The sequence below is a fragment of the Marmota monax genome, unplaced genomic scaffold (genome assembly GCF_021218885.2).
Source record: "Marmota monax isolate L192 unplaced genomic scaffold, Marmota_monax_Labrador192_F-V1.1 WCK01_AAM20220418_F8-fsc00038, whole genome shotgun sequence".
NCBI classification, from domain to species: domain Eukaryota; kingdom Metazoa; phylum Chordata; class Mammalia; order Rodentia; family Sciuridae; genus Marmota; species Marmota monax.
Window position 1 is genome coordinate 15,181,860 of NW_026692498.1, and position 21,517 is coordinate 15,203,376.

General features: G+C 37.1%; 3 protein-coding genes across 3 annotated transcripts; 2 read left to right on the plus strand and 1 right to left on the minus strand.

Annotated features, from left to right (window-relative positions):
* The first annotated feature begins 1,144 nt into the window (after positions 1–1,144).
* LOC124093323 (olfactory receptor 9G19-like) lies at positions 1,145–2,080 on the plus strand. Its single transcript, XM_046445758.1, has one exon. It carries the CDS (start codon positions 1,145–1,147, stop codon positions 2,078–2,080), a length of 936 nt encoding a protein of 311 aa, XP_046301714.1.
* Positions 2,081–10,161: 8,081 nt separating this feature from the next.
* On the plus strand, positions 10,162–11,136 carry LOC124092752 (olfactory receptor 9G4). Its single transcript, XM_046444556.1, has one exon. It carries the CDS (start codon positions 10,198–10,200, stop codon positions 11,134–11,136), a length of 939 nt encoding a protein of 312 aa, XP_046300512.1. The 5' UTR covers positions 10,162–10,197.
* A 2,032-nt stretch (positions 11,137–13,168) lies between these two features.
* Positions 13,169–14,104, minus strand: LOC124093322 (olfactory receptor 9G19-like). Its single transcript, XM_046445757.1, has one exon. The coding sequence runs from the start codon at positions 14,102–14,104 to the stop codon at positions 13,169–13,171; it is 936 nt and encodes a 311-aa protein (XP_046301713.1).
* Between the last annotated feature and the right edge of the window lie 7,413 nt (positions 14,105–21,517).

Genomic DNA, 21,517 nt, shown 5'->3' on the forward strand with positions numbered 1-21,517 from the left:
ATGTAAAATATGGGTTACTAGAGGTTGGAAAGGAAGGATCAGATAAAGGAAGGCTGGATTTGATGAGTGCATGCTGTATACATATGTGGAAATGACACTGAACTCCATAAATATGTACAATTAACACATGTTGGTCAAAACCAAAATTATTTTTTAAAAAGGCAGAGGAGCTCAAGGTGAGTGCAGTACTGAGTGAGGTTGATAGATGGAAAAATAACTAAGTATCCTATAACATTCTAGGAAAAAGCAGACTGGCTAGTAAATCTTACTCTAATTCAATTAATTTTCAATCAGTTCCTTTGACCTGCCCTAATTCAATTCAATAAGCTGTGCTCCCAGTCATCCAGCATTTGACCTTACCTTCCTGGGATAACCAAAGCTATGATGTTATGTGCTTGATCACCTGCAACTTGGCTTGGTATCTCTAATACTGATTGTGAATTACAAAGAGGTAACACTGTAAGATCTGTCAATACTTGGGTATAGCAAGGTGTCAATAACCACAGAAGAGAAACTGCTATTATAGCTGTTTTTTTTTTTTTAAATATTCTGGTAATCCATTATTGCCTTGGAAGCACAAATAAAAAATAAAGCAACATCTTTACCACATTTTGCCATCGATTATTTTAACTTCAGAAGTCATTTGCACTTCAAAAAATACTCTCAAATTCAGTAATGCTTTTATAGATCTTTATTTTCAGAGTAATTTTTACTTAGGTCAAGATATCACTAGTTCCTAATAGAATGACAGGAAAAGCTAATGTTGATCTAACACTATATGTTGTTTCTGCATTCTAAGTTTCAATCTCCTGTGATGTTAAAAGGAAAGAATGAATGCTTTAAAAATAAAAAAGAAGAAGAACATACACAAATTACCCTCTTACATAGGAGGGAAAATTAGATTGTAAATGTAAGGTGACATACACCAACTGAATTCTCCAGGATGCTGAGAAGTGATTTCTCATCTCCCCAAAGGAGGGATATCCAGTTTAGCAAATACATTTCATAGTAAGAAATATATATGCATCAGTTGACTTTTTCAATGTTCTAGAAAGACAAAAACTCTGGGGAAAACATAATGGTGTCTTAAGCCATGATAAGTGTACTAATCTTTTCACAGAAAAGACCCTAGAAATCCAAATCCATGGATGAAAAGAATTTCACTGGAGTGAAGGAGTTCATCCTTCTCGGATTCACAGCAGATCCAGGGGTACAACAGGTGCTCTTTTTCATCTTCCTCATCATTTATATCTTCAGCCTCTTAGGAAATATGACCTTGATTTCTCTAATCTGTGCTGATTCTCAGCTCCACACACCCATGTATTTCTTCATTGGAAACCTGTCATTCCTGGATCTCTGGTATTCATCTGTCTATGCCCCCAAGATCCTAGTGACCTGCATCTCTGAAGACAAAAGCATCTCCTTTGCTGGCTGCCTGGCTCAGTTCTTCTTCTCTGCTGGACTGGCCTACAGTGAATGTTACCTTTTGGCTGCCATGGCTTATGACCGCTATGTGGCCATCTCCAACCCCTTACTGTATTCCCAGGCTATGTCCCCAAGGTTATGTGCCAGTCTGGTTGCAGCTTCCTACCTTGGTGGCTTTGTCAATTCCACTATCATCACCAGTGAGACATTTACTCTGAGCTTCTGTGGTGACAATGTCATTGATGATTTCTTCTGTGATCTGCCCCCACTAGTAAAGCTGGCCTGTGATGTGAAGGAGAGCTATCAGGCTGTGCTGTACTTTATACTTGCCTCCAACGTCATCACCCCCACTGTGCTTATTCTCGCCTCCTACCTCTTCATCATTGCAGCCATCTTGAAAATCCACTCCACCCAGGGCCGCCTCAAGGCCTTCTCCACCTGTGGGTCTCACCTGACGGCTGTCACTCTCTACTATGGTTCCATTCTCTTTATTTACTCCCGACCTAGTACTAGCTATGCCCTGGAACGGGATAAAGTGGTGTCAGTGTTCTACACTGTGGTGATTCCAATGCTGAACCCTTTGATCTATAGCTTAAGAAATAAAGATGTCAAAAATGCTCTGAGGAAAATGTTAAATCGAGCAAAGATTTCTTAAACAGAAATACTTGGCAAGCAAAACAAAACAAAACAAAACAAATAAACCAGCAATAGATTTTTCTCCATGTTGTTATTATTAGCCTGTACTCTCAGAAATAAAGAAAAATTGTTTCATAATTATAAACAATATCCTGTGTTTGTTTTCTTAATTTGGCACTTAAGAGATATTTTTATAAGAATAAATGAAGGTGGACTATTTGGAAAAACTGCTGTGTGTGCTAGCTTGACAGAGTCTATAAAACTGCTGAGAATGTGAGAGGTTTGAAAGAAAGCAGATCTGTTAGAATTTTCAATTGACATTTCATAAGATGATTTTATCTATAATGTTTTAAACTATAATTTAGCTGGCTATGGACTCATTATCAACGTTTGACTTCATATAGCTCATAGTTGAGAAAACAGGATCATGACCTATAACTTTCAACTCCAGAGGCACTTATGTTGCTTGTTGAGAGAGAGAATGAATCAGCAAAATATGAAGTAGAAAAGAAATATCACTTAGAGCCACTATGTATTCCCAGTAAAATAATATTGTCTCCACCAATTAAAAATCAAGGTTAACAGTCTATTAATTGTATAAAATAGAAAGGGAGATACAGCTGATCAAGAACACAGGAACATCATATACATAAATACAGACAGACAGAAAGAGATTTCAAATAACTACATCCAAGGGAAGGTTCAGAACAAAATCTCTACTGGGTAAAGTAGTGATTGATAGCAACTAAGAATCTACAAATGTTTGTATATATTTCTCTCTCTTTTTATGCATCAATTAATTAAGCATTAGAGACTATTTCATTGTAACGTTTCCCATTTCTTAATTTTAATCATACCAACATTAAAAGGCCACAGTGTTGATAACAAGTGTATTTATTGCTAGGATTTCCATCAACATTGCATGGTTGAAACAACAGACACTTTTTTTTTCCTCACAGTTCTGAGGCTAGAAATCCAAGTTCAAGGTGGTGGCAGCCTTGTTGTTTTGCAACCTCTCTTCTTGGCTCCTAGATGGCTGCCATATTAGTATGTTCTCAAATTGTCTTTTCTCTGTGTGTTCATGTCCCTCTTGTCTCTTTGGAGGTCCAGATTTCTTTTTTATAGGTATCAGTTATACTGGACTAGGGTCCACTGTAACTACTTCCTTTTAATCTAATCACATCTTTATATATATATATATATATGTATATATATATATATATATATATATATATATATATATATATATGTATATATATTTAGTTGGAGATGGACACAACATCTTTATTTAATTATTTTTATGCAGTGCTTAGGATCAAACCCAGGGCCTCACATGTGCTAGGCAAGTGTTCTACCATTGAGCTACAACCCCAGCCTCCCAATCATCTTTTTAATGGCCTGATCTCTACAGTCACATTCTGAGGCACTGGGAATCAAGGTTTCAACATATGAATTATGGGGAGACGATTTCACCCCTAACACCAGGGATGGATAGTGGATTCCCAATGGAGGAGACAAGGAAGGGCACTCTGGACAAACAGAGGAGCATGTGACAGGGAAAAAGCAGTGAAATACTAGATATATTTTAAAACATCATAAGTAGTAAAATTTGGAGAAATTCTGTATCAGACATATTTGATTCTTATATTATAACTTAGAACCATTAGGAGCCAACTTTTAAAAATACTGCTCACTTGATCATATTCCAATTAACATATTATCCCCACATTCCAAGTGTACTCTAATTGTGTCTTTGGAGACGGAGGTACCTATTTCTGGCTGATGGGTGGAAGAAGTCTCAAAGGGCTATTGAGAAACTACATATGTTGGGTCCAACAGAGGCACACCAAAACACCAGAAGAGAGAGAGCAAAGTGTGTCACTTCCAAGAACTGACCTTCCTGACCCAGGTAAGCTCCTGGGATGGGATAAGTTAAGCAGTTTGGCCTTCCTGTGACTTTAGCTTTAATTAGAATGGGATACAGATTTTGTCTGGGCTGTCAAAGGATTATTGCTTTGCCAAACTTGCATGCAGATGTGAGTGGTCTCCCTCCCTCTCTTTCTCTCTTTTTCACACACACACACACACACACACACACACACACCCCTTCTGATTACAATTCTATCCAGTGATAATATCTGGTCCTAATATACAGTTTGAAATTCAGTCTGATATTTATGCTGGAACTTCATATATTCATTGACACAGTGAAAAAAATTCAAGAGGACAAAGCATTGCCTTTTTTTGGACATCTTTGACAGCTATTTTGTGCTGTCCAGACTAGTAAAGTGCATTATTTTAAGTCCCTGTAACTTATTTTTTGGTGCCAGAGAGATGTTAGTTCCACAGAGTTCTTGCTCCAGGGAAGGCAGCAGCGACCATTCTGCTCCTGGGGAAATGCATCACCACAAGCTGTTCTACGTGGGGTGCTTCAACATGACTGGTTCTGATCCTCTGTGTCTTTTTTCACATTCAGATATATATCAGCAATTTATTTCAAATTTGAAATGGATTTGAAGTCTCAGGAATGAATCCTCTCTTTTATTTATTCTTTTTTCTTCTTGTCAGACAGTTCACTGTGCCAGGAAAATCCACTTAAGTTAGATTTTTCATTCTGAGTATTTTAAGCTAGGTTAGGTGTAGATAGCATTTTAGGAAAAAAGAAAGTCAAGATAGATAGGAAATAAACCAGTTATTCTCTCTGCAAATATTTATCAAATGCCACCAAGTTACCATAAACTGTTCTTGATAGTGTAAAACAGCAGTAAAGAAGCAGAGACATGTAATGCCCCGAACATGTGATATTCCGGTAAGGAGAAACAGGCAACAAATTTAATAGACAAGAGTGAGAATGTCAGAGTTGAATAGAGACAGTACCAGAGCAGAGTCTGGGCAGAATGATAGAATGAAGGGCGTTGGTGGGACGTGGTCATGGAATTTTTTCAAAGGCCCTTAGTCAGAAATAACATTCTAGAGGGGCTTAAACAGATGAGCCTTGAAGATATCTGAGGAATAGACTCTAAAATGTTCTTCAGTGCTGGGACAGGATGGCATGTTTGAGAAAGTGGGAGAATGGGCAGGGCTGGAGCAGAGTGAAGGAGAGGGTGAGTGGTGGGTATTGGGAGATCAGGTCCTATAGGCAGGGGGAGCACAGAGGCTCCAAAATGGCACTTTCATGAAATAAATTGAGCTTCTTTACAAGGTTCTGATACAGTAGTGATATTTATTGGACACACTGGTTGCTGTGTCGAGACTCTACTGTAGGGCACAAGGGTGCACACTAGTTAGAAGTCTGCTGGAATACTCTTTGCAAAAGATGATGGTAGTTTGAACCATGGGGCGGGAGTTGCAGTAAGAGTGGTGGGAAATGGGCAAATTCTGGTACATTTTGAAGGAAGGGATTTCAGTATTTTGTGGTACATTAAAAAGTAGATAGGAGAGAAAGAGATTAGGTTGATGCCAAATTTTAAGATTCAGAAATAGAAAGGGTAGAATGTGAATCATGTCTGTGGGAAATGCACAGATAGATCAATTTTTGGAAGTGAGCACTAAGAATTCAGCTTTAAACATGCTAAGCTTAAATGCACGTATTTATTACTCATCTTTTAATACAGAATGCTAGCACTGGAAAAAAGCTGAAGCATCTTCTACTGGTAGAAATTTTTACAAAAGAAACAAAATTGGGAAATGCAAAGGTGGCTTTCTCATAGTTGATGAAGTCTCTAAAATGTTGCATGTTTAGATATCTGTGCGTGTGCATATTGGGGAGAATTATCATTAGATTTATCATGTTCTCAAAAAGGTCCAGACTCCATAAATATGAAAGCCACTAATAATTTACTGATAAAGAAATTAAGGGTGGCTAGAGAATTATGGAAACTTACAGGATTGATTTTTTTTTTTGGTGGGGGCAAAAGAATGAGAATGCAAATCTTGAGGTGGAAAGAGGAAGGCAGTAGTCTTTGGCACTTTCCAGTATCATCACTGCAACAAATTGGTGACGATGTCCCATGTTTCCACAGATAGGCATGGCTAATCTGCTTTGCCCCATGATATTGCAACAAGTGAGGCTATCTATTGTTTCCTTTGGGTTTCTCTAAGAGATGTTAACATAAATTGAAATATAGAATGCTGTTTCTGGGGACAATGATTAACCTTTTTTTTTCCATATGGGCAAAATGTGCTCCTGAGAGGAAAGATTACTCTTCCAATTCACACAGGTGATTAGCGTCAGGGATATGTACCAATTACAGACCTCTTCAATCCCATGCCAATGAATTTTGCACTTCTAAGACTGTCACTCCTGTATCAATTACATGGGAATAGTGACAAAAGTATTAAACTTATGGATTTTAGCTAGATACTGAATGATACTGTTTGTTTGGGCTTAAATTATTTGTAGAAATTTGACCTTCTTATTTTTTTTATAAGCTCAGAACTTTATATAAGTCAAGTATTTTCCCTCTCATTCAGAAAAATGAATAGTTATTTTTGTGGCTATATTAGCTGTGCAGAATGGGCTGTGTATTTTACGTATTTAACTTTGAGATCTTCTCATCTTTTTGGACGTGAGCACATGGGGGTTGGCAGGTTGTTAAACTGCTTTTCCAAAATGATAGAGCTACCAATAAGGGAATCAGGACTTGAACTTGTGTGTCATTTCCATTTTGCAATTCTGCCTATGCCAGACTTTTCTGTCCTCAAGTAGACTTGCTCATATATTTGTGGGATGGATCCCAAGGAATGACCCTGCTCCCATGTCTGGGGGTCATTTAATGTGTCTATAGAGTGTAGACCAGATGTATCATTATTCAATAAGTTAATCAGGGCTTATTCACAGACATTTGGTGGGATTCTGAAGTGAGAAGAGAAACAAGAAAAAAGCTATTGAGACCTAACCTTGCAATCCACATGGGGCAGTCTATGCTGCAACCTATTGGCCAAAGCAAACCACCAAGCCTTCTAAGTCACAAGAGGTGGGAAAAACAGTCCACTCTTGATACCAGTAAAGAATTGTGACCTTTTTTGTTTGGTACTACAACACATAATTTTTTGATCTATTATTTAATTTAATTTCCCTCTCTCTATTTTAAACATATGAACTCTGGTCCAAAATATAATGTGATAAATTTTTGTGATATAATTTTATTGCATACAAAAGTCAGAATGATGTCTATGACAATGTATCTTTTAACAGAGAGTTCCACCAAATTTATTTATACATTCTTTCCAGTATATTGTAGTTTCTAAGTTTCATAGTTTTCTAAAAAAAGAGATACAGCAGCTTTGGTACCAACTCATATTTTAAAAGGATCTTGTCTTTAGATTTCAACAGCATTTAAGGAGAAATTATTATTGAATAGAAATTTTTGTTCAGAGGTGAGATTAAGACTAATGGTCTTTGAATCCCATCTACCAGGATGTGATTCTAGTTCATATAATGCTTTCTAATTCTACCTAGAAATTTTAATGCCTCCTTTCTGTCTTCAGAAAATCAGTAGGCTAATATACCACTGACAGAGGAATGAGGATTTCAGAGTGTCCACTTAAGAGTGAAGAATTATTCCCTTCAATGCATTTTCAGACCTGCAACTTGAATGAACTTTACATAAGTATATCTGATCACAGTAATTCTTCATAATGGCTATGGCTTCCATTTCTGTTGGCTTACAGGATAAGAAGTCTTCTTTATGACTTGCACAAGTTTAATTTTATTTATTTATTTTTTTGTTATCAGGGATTAAATCCCGGGGTGCTTAACCCCTGAGCCACATCCCCAGCCTTCCTTTTATTTTTATTTTTTATTTTGAGACAGAGTCTCCCTAAGTTGTTTAGGACATCACAAAGTTGCTGAGGCTGGATTTGAATTTCCAGTTCTCCTCCCTCAGCCTCCTGAGTTGCTGGGAAGAGTTTTGTAATCTAGTGTCTCTTTTGGCTCTTCCAAGACTCTCTACCCATCTGTCTTTATTTAACCTCTCTCAGTTTCTTTAGCTCACCAATTTCTCTCTCGTGTAAGCTCTGATTACTTAATTTTCTTGGGATGGAATTTCTTTCCATTCTTTTCTTAACCCACAGTGAGCGTTATTTGGCCCAATTCTCATTTTTTTAAGTTTCCTTAAGTTCATTTTCTGGGAAATTGATGACCAGTAGACTAGACAATTTATTCTATTAATTATTTGCCTCTTGAAGTCAGAAAAACAAATATAGCAAAAGCTAACCATGAATTCCTGCCACCATAATTCTGCTCACACTTGATCACAGTTGGAACAAAAATTTCAGCATGCAAATGAATGACGGCACAGCACTGTAGAGTTAATTGTGGGGCTCTGAGGAAATGAGATATCATTATTGAATGATGAATCATGGGTGTGATCCTGTACAGTGAAGTCTTAGGTGATGAGAACTGGTGGACTATAGGGTCATAAAAGTAAGTTAAAACCCACTTCTGGAACCTTGGGTGTGGGACAAAAGTGCCTGTACTCTAAGTATTAATGAAAGACACTGGTTGTATACTAAGAGTGAAAGAGGTGGACTTGTCTTTAGGTTTTCAAACTGAATTGTTTATAATAGTATCAAATCAAATCACTGAGCATCATTTCCTATGTTTGAAATATTAGGCCATTCATACCTTCCTTCCTAGAAATAAACAACAGTGGGTAAATGAAGCAGTAGAGGACTTGAATTTGCATTTCTGCTTAAAATACTGACTAGTTTTTCTGGAAGGCAAATATTTTGAATATGGAAATAGAGTTACTCTAATTAGTAACTAATTATTAACTAATTAGTAACTATAGTCACTCTAATAAGTAACTGATTAGTAGCTAGTTAATTAACTAATTAGACACCTCTTCTTAGCTTCTCTCTGAGAACTCTTGAGATTCAGGATATGAAATTTAAAGGATTCGTGATTTCTCAATGCTTTGCCACCCAAAATTGGGTTCTTTTTATTGTTCAGCATCTACCACATCAGAAAATGCCTGAACTATGCATAAAAAACTTCTCAGCTGGAGGAAAGTTAGTTGTAAGAGGTTTTCAGGTTGAAAGAAGGCTGTGGCATTGCCTTAATTAGGGGAACACAAGAGAAAACAAGTATTCACCCATAAGAGAGAGAAATGATAGTGGTGGAGAGCAGATGTTCTTCTTTCATTTTTTATTATTTTTTAATTTTTAAACTTAAATTTATTTTAACTGACATATAAAAACATGAACTTATACATATCTATGCAGTACCATGTGACATTTTCATGCATATATTTTGTATAATGTTTAAGGTAGGGTAAACACATCTATCTCCCCAAACATTTATCATTTCTTTAAGGTAAAACATTAAAATCCTTCTTTTTGTCTTTTTTTTTTTTTTGCATTGTCAATTTCTATGATCACTCTACTGTACAGTAGCATGCCAAAACTTTTCACTCCTCTCTAGTTATAAGCTGGTATCTAAACATAGACTATTGATTAAACAAGTTCTGGTTTCAAATATTAGCTCTTCTATTGACTTGCTCTGTGACTTGAACATTTTATGCTTCAGTTTCCTCCACTATATCATGAAGAGCATAATGCCACCTAAATTATAAGGTTGTTCTGAAAATAAAGTCAGTTAAATTAAGTATAGGTCTATGAATAGAAACTGGTATATGATCAGAAATGTATTTATTTTTCTATTTGTACTAATTGTAGGAGGGTTAGTATAATATACTTTGACACAATCCTTGACACACAAGAAATTCTCCAAGATCTATGGAAGGATACTGAAATTTGTTTTGAGAGCCAACTATCTATGAAAACTTGACCTTGGTGTTTTCTCCTATATAATTTTTACTTAGACAATCTTCTAGGAAATTATTCATCATTTTCATGAATATCATTTGTTTTGTCTGTTTTATGAGAATAAGAGACTTGTTTTAGATTAAAGATGGTAAGTGAATTACCTAATTTTAAAATAATTTTTGTACGGATCCCGATGGTCTTTCCAAGTCAGACTGAAGTTCTAAAATTCTAGACAGTAAGAAAGGAAATTACTTCTTAGAAATTGCTGATTCAATTGATATACTTGTTATGTTGTTTCAAAACAAAAAAATCACTAAGTGATGTTTATTCCCTGGTAACAATATTCAGGATTTCCCCTTTGTGGACATGGAAGTGGGAAATTGCACCGTCCTGACTGAATTCATCTTGGTGGGCATCTCAGCAGACCCCAGGTGGCAGCCGATTCTATTTGTAATATTTCTGGTGCTTTATTTGGTGACATTGTCAGGGAACATGACCCTGGTTATATTAATTAGGATCGATTCCCGCCTGCATACACCTATGTACTTTTTCATTGGCAGTCTGTCTTTCTTGGATTTCTGGTACACCTCGGTATATACCCCCAAAATCCTGGCCAATTGTGTCTCAGAAGATAAGCGCATTTCCTTGGCTGGATGTGGCGCTCAGTTGTTCTTCTCCTGTGTTGTGGCCTACACTGAGTGCTATCTCCTGGCAGCCATGTCATATGACCGCCATGCAGCAGTTTGTAACCCTTTGCTTTATTCAGGCACCATGTCTGCTTCTGTTTGCATTGGGCTTGTTGCTGGATCCTACATAGGAGGCTTTCTGAATGCCATAGCCCACACTGCCAACACCTTCCGCCTGAGTTTCTGTGGTAAAAATATCATTGACCATTTTTTTTGTGATGCACCACCATTGGTAAAAATGTCCTGCACCGACACTCGGGTCTATGAAAAAGTCCTTCTGGGTGTGGTTGGCTTCACTGTTCTCTCTAGCATTCTCGCCATCCTCATTTCCTACTTCAACATCCTCCTGGCCATCCTGAGGATCCGTTCAGCCTCTGGAAGGCGCAAGGCATTCTCCACCTGTGCTTCCCACCTGGTCTCCGTCATGCTCTTCTATGGATCCTTGCTTTTCATGTATTCAAGGCCCAGTTCCACCTACTCCTTGGAGAAAGACAAAGTGGCTGCTCTGTTTTACACTGTGTTAAACCCACTGCTCAACCCTCTCATCTACAGCCTGAGAAACAAAGATGTCAAAGAGGCCTTCAGGAAAGCAACCCAGATCATACGACCACAAGCATGAAGGTTGTTTTGTGGCTGAATATTGTTGTTTTCCAAGTAACTGACATGTAGACACATGTGTACCCATTTCTGTATTTCATTTAAATTCAACAAATGATACTTTAAACAATGGGGTATCAAACAAAAAACTCAAAGTATTATTTTTTTCATGATATGGACTATTCTTAACTTGCAGTACTTGGTTTTTAATACTCCACAATGTTATTTTGCTTCTTTGCAGTACTAGAGTTTTCATAAAACTCATTTTGCTAGTTGTCATTGGGAGCTTTTGTGAAAAGAAAGAGGAAATTTCATAGTTCTCAGCATAAAGTTTAATTTGGAAACTTAATAAACAAACATTACTAGGTGAGGAAAAGATTTGGAACGGTGAGAGTCCTGAACGTTTGCTCCAGATTTTACAAATAATTATTTTTAGTAATGTGTTTCCTGTAAATTCCTTCATAAAGCTCTAATTGAGTGTACAGAAACTATATTTGTAAACCTCATTCCCTCTACATCAATATGACATTATTCAAAATATTTAGGAGTTGTTTAGATTAAAAAAACAACAAGTAGTAACCCACAAAATCCTTTCTAAATCCATGGGGAAATACATGTCCTTAGGACCGTATATCTTTCTCCAAGAGTGTTCTCTCCTTGGGTGAGTGAGTACTTCGTAGTTCTCCCCTAAGTCACACAGCCATGGAACCCCACTAGTAGAAAAGAACAACATCAAACTAAATGAAGTAAATCAATAGCAACAGTGAAAAAATCTTTAACAGTATGGTCCCCAGCTCTCTTTGCTTTTTCGTTTGTCCTGGCCAATTGACACAAGATGCCTAACCATGTGGCTAGTAATTGCACGTTTTCCTAGGACACTTGAACAGAGTGGGGGGCTTGACCATCATCAGCACTGACAGAATTGTGTAGGTTGTTGTCTGAAACCCTGAATGACCAAAAATGTTGCTGAATGCATGGGAACCCTGACCCTGAGCCAAATCTCTCATATAAACTCAATAATTCATCCTCATCAGTAGAAACAACTAGGTATGATATCCGCCATGTTGCTGTCCTTTGAAAGAACATGCTGCAGTCCTCCTGTTTTAAGGTTCCCTAATGAATACTGCAAATTTATCCACCCATTGGTGATTCTCTCTTGGAATCCCACTAAGCTGTCTCAGGATGGTTTTGGGTACTTCCTTAGGGGAAATTCTCTGTCACAGCTTTTGGTGAAATTCCAACTGCAAGTTCAGGTGGAAAGGACAATAATCTTGACCCAGTGCTAGTATTTTTCCATAGAACAATTTGATTATGAAAACAGCTTACAGTTCAATATTTATTCCATGGCAGGTTTGGTTAATATTTTATTTAATACCGTTTCCAAAAGCATAAGTAAAGGACTGTCAGTTAAGTTTTACTTACATGGAGCATCTAGCTCATAGGTTAGAACATTGTCATTGAAAGATGATTGCAATAGAGGAAATTATCACATTTAAATAATCCATTAAATTTAAAAATATTACAACAAATAGTTGTAAACATTGTGTCATTTGTATAAGCTTCAGATTTCTTCTCTTTAATTTTACCTGCATTTATTTTCTTACACATCAATGCTCTTTGTCTCTTTTCATCAAAAATCTCGACATTCCTTGGTTGTCTATCATTGAAGTTCTGCAAGTACTTAATAAACAACCTAATTCCATATTATGTTTCCTTTATATACCCATGATACTTTGTAGGGAGAAATAATTGGATCTACATTAGGAGAGAGAGAACAAAGTAAAATTTAATCTTTGGTGTTCTAGAAGTATTATAAACATACTTATATTTTGCATTCAACCCAGATACTGCTTTTTGAAAATTATACAAATATTAAAATGAATGTATGATCAATAGTAGAAATTCTAATCACTAAACCAAAGAAACTAATACAAATTAAAAAATGTGTTATATTTTATTAAATAGAAATTTAATATTTTAAGATCCAATTCCCCATTCTTCTCCAGGAGCAGTGTTTTATAGCTTAGCAGTGATCTGAAAAAAAGTGTATTAATTTAGACTTCGGATTGAGCCAACTTAAAAAGCTTTTTCAGGGCTTCTTTAACATCTCTGTTCCTCAGACTGTAGATCATGGGGTTCAACATGGGGAACAACACAGTATAAAAGGTAGAAACCATTTTGTCCCTCTCAAGGGAATAGCTGGAACTTGGGCGAGAGTAGATGTAGAGGATGGAGCCATAGTACAAGGTCACAGAGACCAGGTGGGAAGAGCAGGTGGAGAAGGCCTTGAGGCGGCCCTGGGTGGAGCGGATCCTCAAGATGGCAGCAATGATGAAGAGGTAGGAGGCCAGGATGAGCAGGGTAGGGGTAATGACATTGGAGGTCAGAAGGAAGAACAGTACAGATTGGTAGCTCTCCTTCACGTCACATGCCAACTTTACTAGAGGTGGAACATCACAGAAAAAGTCATCGATGACATTGTCACCACAGAAATCCAAGGTGAAGGTGTTGCTGGTTAATATTATTGCATTGACAAAACCCCCAGTATAGGAATATAGAACCAAACAGATGCACAATCTCCTTGACATGGCCTGAGCATAAAGTAGGGGGTTGGAAATAGCCATATAGCGGTCATAAGCCATGGCAGCCAACAGATAGCACTCACTATAGGCCAGCCCAGCTGAGAAGAAGAACTGAGCCAGGCAGCCAGCAAAGGAGATGCTTTTATCTTCAGAGATGCAGGTCACTAGGATCTTTGGGGTGTAGACAGAGGAATACCAGAGATCCAGGAATGACAGATTTCCAATGAAGAAATACATGGGCGTGTGGAGCCTGGAGTCATTACAGATCAGTGCTATGAGGATGGTGTTTCCTACCAAGGTCACAGAGTACACTCCAAGGAACACAACAAAGAGGAGGACCTGCATCACAGGGTCTGTTGTGAAGCCCACCAAGATGAACTCAGTCACTGTGTGATTGCTCCTTTCCATGCCTTAGAGACCTTTCACCTAGGGATGGAGTAGAGAAGATTTAATTGCCATAACCAACACCAGATGAAGGCACTTTACATGCTAAGCCCCTTAGATGTGCTCAACACCAAGCAGGAACCTTGCGTCCCTTTTGCAAGTGAGGAATTTTCCGAGTTCAATTTCAATATGTGAAATACATTTAATAATAGGAAATTCAAAATGATGTCAAGGGTTTGTATTAGTCAGCCTTGTGTTACTATGATTAAAATACCTGAAAAGAACAGCTTAGAGGAGGACAAGTTTGTTTTGGTTCATGGTTTCAGAGGTTCAGTCTGTGATCAGCCAACTCCATTACTCTGGGTATGAGGTGAGACGGATTATCATGGCAGAAGGACATGATCAAGGAAATCTGCTCACCATGTGGCAGCTAAGAAGAAGACACACACACACACACGAGAGAGAGAGAGAGAGAGAGAGAGAGAGAGAGAGAGAGAGAGAGAGAGAAACGAACCAGGTGGGGCAACAAGATACAATCTCTTAAGGACATACCCCTGTGACTTATCTTTCCCAGCCATGTCATATAGTTACTACCCAATATTACTACTCTTTTAGAATTTTTAATCTATCAAATGGATCAATTTATAGATTAGGTTACAGCTCTCATAATCTAATCATTTCACCTCTGCAGATTCCTGCATTAACACAGGTGCTTTTAGGGAATATGTCATATCCAAACCATAACGGGGTTGTTATTTATTTTTACAAAAAATGTATTTCTTTAGCTCTAGGTGCAGTTTAACACACAAAGACATGGCTATGAGGCTGAAAGATTTTATTTTACAAGGTACGGGTTTGTAGGAAACAAATAAATCAATAAATACCAACAGGTTTTCAATTAATGCCTATGCTATTATGAAAACTAAACCAGATAATGGGATAATAATGAACTAGGAACTAATTGAATTTAGACATGGAGGAAAATTCATTTTCCCATTTTCCAGCTAGGAATGGACAGGTGGTTCAGAGCCCACAAGTTCGATGTCCCCATGGTTTAAGATGTAAGGACAATGTCTTTTAATACAATCTCAGAGAATGCTCTCTTCCCAGGTAGTCATTAGGAGGGGTTGACACATTTATTATGAAACCCAGGGAATAAATCAGATGGAGAGTCAGGGTGAAATTGGAATGGGCGCCAGCAAATCAATCTATTTTTATATCAGATAAAAAAAAGTTTGATGTCATTGTGGGTTTTGGGAGTCGAAAAGCCTGAGACACAATAAATATTTACTGAATGAATAAATGAGAAGCCTTGATCCAGAAGAGAAACCACTCAATAGGACCAATGCTCTGAGTGGCCTCAAATGGTGTCATTTTACCCTAAAACTACCGCAAAATTTTGTTTGATATCCCACATGCATGTCTTGACACCAGCAAACCCAGATTTAATGTATTCTTTTCAGACCCAGATAGGAAGAAACAAATTAACCAGTCCCAAAATGGTCAGCCTGAGCAAATATTTGTTTACCCAAATTTAGTGTGTCTGCAAATATTAGTGTTTTCCATGTCTGCAAAAGATTGTCTGTCATCAGATGTCATGATGGATAGATATAGGAAACAAAGCTTGGAAATCAGAGCTATCCATCAATCCAGTGAGACCTGAAAAAGCATTTGGCTTTCAGTCAACTCAACCACAGAGCAGGTACATGTTGTAATACTGACATGTTGTAAATACTAGAGGAACAAGTGATTCTCATATTCTTTATACATAAAATCACCTGGCCAGTGTTTCTAATTTAGCACGTTGTAGGTGACCCCAAAGGAACCTGTTTTAAATATATAACCTGCTTTTAACATATAATCTGCTTTTAAATATAAAAGCAGCCCAAGTATTTGGAACTTCATTTGTGTGTAAATCACAATGAAAATGCTGACCTGAATATCAGTCTTCTTCTTCTTCTTCTTCTTATTCTTATTATTATTATTATTATATCACAGGAGTCTTGCTTGCCTTACATGCATATAAAGATGTGGTTCATAATTTTTCAAATTTCAAAAGACGAGTTGTAACAGATTTATGTTTCAGTCCTGATATTAACAATTTCTATACTTGTGACCTTGCAACACTTATTTAAATACTCCATCTCATTTTTTCTTGTCTATGAAGGGAGGTAATAACAATTTCCTCATAGGACTGCAAGAAGATTTAAAGGAGATATTATACATCAGGTGCTTAATACATTGTCATGTAAACTATCTGTCCTATGTAAATAATTATGCTATGCAGGTGTAAAGCAGCAACATTGTCTTTGTATGAAAAACACGGCAATGGGTTAGATTTGTGCTTGATACTGAAGCCTCCATGTGCTTGCATGCCTCTGTTGGCATTTTCTTCTCTCCCTATCTCTGCTGCCTTTGCAGGAAAGTCCTCTAAATGGCCTCACCATTCATCAGAAGCCAGGGGATGCTCCATCTCCTTTGATTGGGTTCCAGTCCCTTTGAGATTTTATGAAAACTATGCAATTCTTCTCACTTGGAAAAAAACCAAACCAAAACAAAAGGATGCTCATGACTCACCCTGGGTCCCACAAAGAGAGACAGGGCACAGATTTCCTTGGCATTTCCCCCTGTATCACTACATAAAGCCCCAGAAAGACCGACTTTTGTGCTGATCCTGTATTTTTAAATCAGAACAACAAATTAATTTACCTGGCAGGATATATTAATCAACCTGCACACTTATCTTTCTAACAAAGGGTACTTTTTATGATAATGAAAAAATAAATTTTCCATTCAAAAGTATTAAAAGCCACCCTTTTTGTTTAAAGGTAAGCTTTATTATCAGTGGTCTTCTCAAAAATATCATATGCCTTTAAACTTTCCCAAGGAATATCAAACTGAAAGAACTTCAGCTTTTCTTGATGTTTTTGTCTTCTAAACTAACGATCTCTGCTACTTTAGTCACCTCAGTTGCTCTTGAGATGTTAACAAAGTTTCTCGTGGGTTCTTGTATGATTGCATTTAGGTTTTTTTTTTTTTTCAATTGTATTTTTTGGTAGGGTTAATGGCTATTTTTTGTGTCACCTAAACTGTGAAGTTCTACTTCTCTGTGTGAACTCAGAGATTAAAACAGGAAGATAATAAAAACATTTCAAAATAGGCCCCTTCTTTCAGCCTTTCAGGAGGTTAGAATATAGAGGGCTATTAAACTGATTTTTAATAAATACAATTTTCTGTCTATAACATCTGAATTGAGCAACTTACCTAAAATTTTCAGTGACAACACCATCTCAACAGAATTCAAATCTGAAAGTTCCAGAATCTTTTATGCCATTTTCTAGATTCCCAGGGTTATAGATTGCTGAACTCCCTCAGGATTTATTTACTTGTGGAGGAACTAACAAGACAATTAAATGGAATTGTGTGTTGACAAATCAGGTGTTATTAAGTAAAGCTGAGAAAGTTTTTTTTTTTTTTTTTGGAGACTGTGCTTATGCTGTGTTATGTGTAGTGGGATCTACCACTATCCAACCATCAACCCCAACCCCCATCTTCCTCATTCTAGAATTTCAGGAACCATCATTGTACTCAGGCATTAAGAAATGCATTGTTAAGAACATCATCTGGGGGCTGGGGCTCAGTGGTAATGCACTTGCCTGGCATGTGTAAGGCACTGGGTTCGATTCTCAGCACCATATATAATTAAGTAAAATAAAGGTCTATCAACTATATATAGAACATCCTCAGCATCCTTGTAAAGCTCTGCAGAGGCTGCTATCAGTGGGCTAGGGAGGGAGGTGAAAGAAACAGCAAAGCATTTAGATTCCCAGAACTACAGAATCCAAGTTGTCTTTACATAACTGTATATATATATATATATATATATATATATATATATATATATATATATATATATATATAAACTAGGTGTCAATAAATACTTTGTTGGGCAAACATCTGTGGCAATATTTGTAGAATCTTATGGAATGAAGAAGATGGGAAGCAGCCAAGGCTCTGCTTTTCTCAAAAAGAAGACACATTTATTTGTGCTTGAAGGAAAATCGACTGAAATTGTCCCAGTATAGAAATATAATCTCACACAATTCTTTAATCTAAGCTGGTTGAGGGTGAAGCTGGTCTCCCTTTAATCTTGAAGACAAAGACACTTCATCTAATGAAGTCTTTGCCTGTTTAATTCTACCTGGGTGTCTTCTTGGAGGAGCCAGAGTAACACAACATCCTTTACGTGATAGGCCAGTAGAATTTAACTCACCTACCTGTGAAATGCAGAAGGTAATCCACTTGGTCTCAGCAATCCCTAAGTCTTCCTTTTAGTCAGATATTCATGATCCATGATGCTTATGATTTTTGCTCTTGACCCACAAGGTTTTAGATCATGGTAAGGAGTTTGGAAGTCTCTCATGATTTTAATTCATAAGTCAGATCAAGTACAAAATATGACTTATGACTTAAAATCATAAGAGACTGGCTCTCATGAGAAAAGTATATTTTAGGGAACAAAAACAAATAAACAAACAACAACAACAACAACAAAACCAGGGCACTATACCAGTTAGGTGAGAAGAGTCATGGTAGTGGCTCTGTTTGAAATTGTTTGGATGCTTACAAGTGGAGGAAAAAAAGAGAGACACTGTTTTTTTTTTTTTTTTTTCCACCCATATATGGTTTCCATTCTTGCTGCCATGGCTCATTGTAATGGGCACACTATTGAAGCTCAGCAATTTAGGGAAGCAAAGAGTGAGTCTCCTTTTGTACACTTCATTACTAGTTAGAAAAGATTAATGTTTATGAAAGATTACGGAACTAGCTATTTTGAATATTGGAGTACTAGAATGAAGTGTTTCCTGCAACTTTGGTAAGTCATGTGATGCAGATATTATTAGTGGCATAGAATTTTTATTTTTATTTTTTTGGCCCATGAATGTCTTCTCTGTAATTGATGCTCACTAGTGGACATTAGTGATGGAGCCTAAGTGTCTTCACACTGTCCTTTCCTAAAGATCCATCAATGTACCTCTCCAAGATTAATTTTCCAATGTTCTGCTAACTTCTTGATCCATCAGTTTCTGCTCATGAAACTGTGTAGACTTGCATTTGAGATCACCAGCCATCTAAGCCTAAGGAACATATCAACATTCCCCTTGATAGTCTTCATCTGCACACTTTGGTCCTAAATATGTATCTCTAATCCTACTACCCAGCCCAAACTTCAGGAATTATCTTAAGATAGCTGTGGCCATATTTTAGTATGATATGGCTTGGATCTGAAGTGTCTCCCCAAAGTCCATGTGTTGAAGGCTTAGTTCCAGTGCAGCTGTGTTCATAGGTGATGACTTTGGAAGGTGATTGGGTTATGAGGGCTCTAACCCCATCACTGGAGTAGTCCTGAACAACTGTAGGAGATCAGAAACTCTTTTGAAGGTGTACTTGGGTTTTTCTAAATGCTCTTTCATGTAAGATGTTCATAGATTTCAGAACAAAATGCCCTGCTTTTTTTTTTTTCTCATTCTAGAGATGGATCCCAGGAGTGCTCAAACAGTGAGCCACATTTTAGCCATTTTAAAAAATATTTTTGAGACAGGGTCTCAGTAAGTCTTTAGGCCCTCACTAAGTTGTTGGGGCTGGCTTTGAACTTGCAATCCTCCTGCCTCAGCCTCTCAAGCTGAGGGATTATAGGTATGCACCACTGTGACTGGCTTCGTGTTTTTTTTTTTTTTTTAATAATCATTATTATCATGGTTTGTATCAATGCTTCAACCAACTTATCTTTCAGTGCCTTTATCTCCACTTGCACTCCATGCCATGACATCACTGGTGACAATTCAAGTAGCCATGTTACCCATTCCCTAGTTACCAGTGTCTCATTTCCCTAGCAACAGGCATAACTGAACATGCTTGACCTATGTGAGCCAACTAACCATTTTCTTTTTTGTTGTTGTTGTTTACTCTTAAATTCTATAATGGAGATACGTGGATCTGAATAAATGAAGAGACCCTAATACTCCCATATTTTTATGGCACCACATAGAGGGCCTGGGGTTTAGCTTCACACAACCCTGAGTGCAAAGCCCATTTCTGATCTTCACTATCGGTTTAAGTTGTTTGAGTCTCTGTTTTTATAATTGTCATCTATAATCAAATTGTGTTGTCTGGATGTTCTAGGGCTACCATAATAAAATGCCATGTACTGGTCTCTCCATCCACATAAATTTATTTTCTCATACTTCTGCAGTCTGGAAGTCCAAGATCAGGTACCAGAATGGTTAGGTTTTTATGGGGACTGTCTTCCTTGATTGCAAACAGCCATTCTTCCATTGTGTGTGTGTGTCTGTGTGTAATTGGTAGATTTCTCTTCCTCTTCTTAAAAAAAAAGCATTCCTATCAGATTATGAACTAATTCTTATTTACTTCAAAAAGCCCTATCTACAAATAATCTCATTGGTTCAGAGATTCTTGGTATGAATTGGTAGGATCGCAGTTCAATCCATATAATGTATCTATCTGATAATGGTTATGATGTGTGGAAATAATGCCTCCTCACTATTTAGTAGTGTACATGGTTTAGGACACATATTTCTCCTCCTTCTGCCTCTTTTTCTACTTTCAATTCATTATTAGCAATTTTACAATTATGAATTAAGCCTAACCAGATCCAATTGATCTCTTCCGGGAATAATTTCACTTCCCAGAATGGTCCAGGCCATGAAAACCCTCATTTATTACAGAAATGTGATCTAGAGGATGAGCTTAATGATGACATCAAAGCTCCCAAGATCTACAGTGTAGAATTCCTCTGTAAAATACAAATGTTAGAGGCAAGTGTTCTGATCCTAGAGAAGGGGTGAAGTGAAGCTCTTGTGGGTTCTTTATTGGGGCTTTCATTTGGGCTGTGCTGTTGTCTCCTTAGTCACACTACACTTTTTGCCTCATTACCCGAAGCATTAAACATTAAAATATTAGTTAATAGCAAGCCATTATCTCTGATATGATATATACTGAGATTTATTTTAATATAATATGGTAAGGTGACAGATATTGAAGTAACTAACTGTCTTTAAAATAAGTATTAATTACATTTCCATCTAAAAGGGGGCCATAAAATCAGCTTTGGTGAGAAGGCAGATGAGTTAAAGAGCCCAGTGTCTTATTGTGCCTTTTGTGTGAAAAAATGGACTAAGCAGCAAAGGTAAGATCCAGCAAGTTTTAATGAATTGGATAGCGTGCATTTTTTTTTTTCAGACTCTGGGTTCTAGGAGGAAGCCTCAGGTATCTGTCCTTATAGTGATTAATGATATATACATATAAACTACTGCTAGCAAAATAACTTCTAATGAATTATCCAACAACTCTATTAAGTTTATATTGCAGTTCTAGGTAAAGTGTAGAAAGTAGACCCAGAGCAATTGATTAATTTTC

What these genes read in the sequence shown, in the direction of transcription:
- LOC124093322 (XM_046445757.1), bottom strand. Translation starts at nt 14,104, where the DNA reads ATGGAAAGGAGCAATCACACAGTGACTGAGTTCATCTTGGTGGGCTTC.
- LOC124092752 (XM_046444556.1), top strand. Translation starts at nt 10,198, where the DNA reads ATGGAAGTGGGAAATTGCACCGTCCTGACTGAATTCATCTTGGTGGGC.
- LOC124093323 (XM_046445758.1), top strand. Translation starts at nt 1,145, where the DNA reads ATGGATGAAAAGAATTTCACTGGAGTGAAGGAGTTCATCCTTCTCGGA.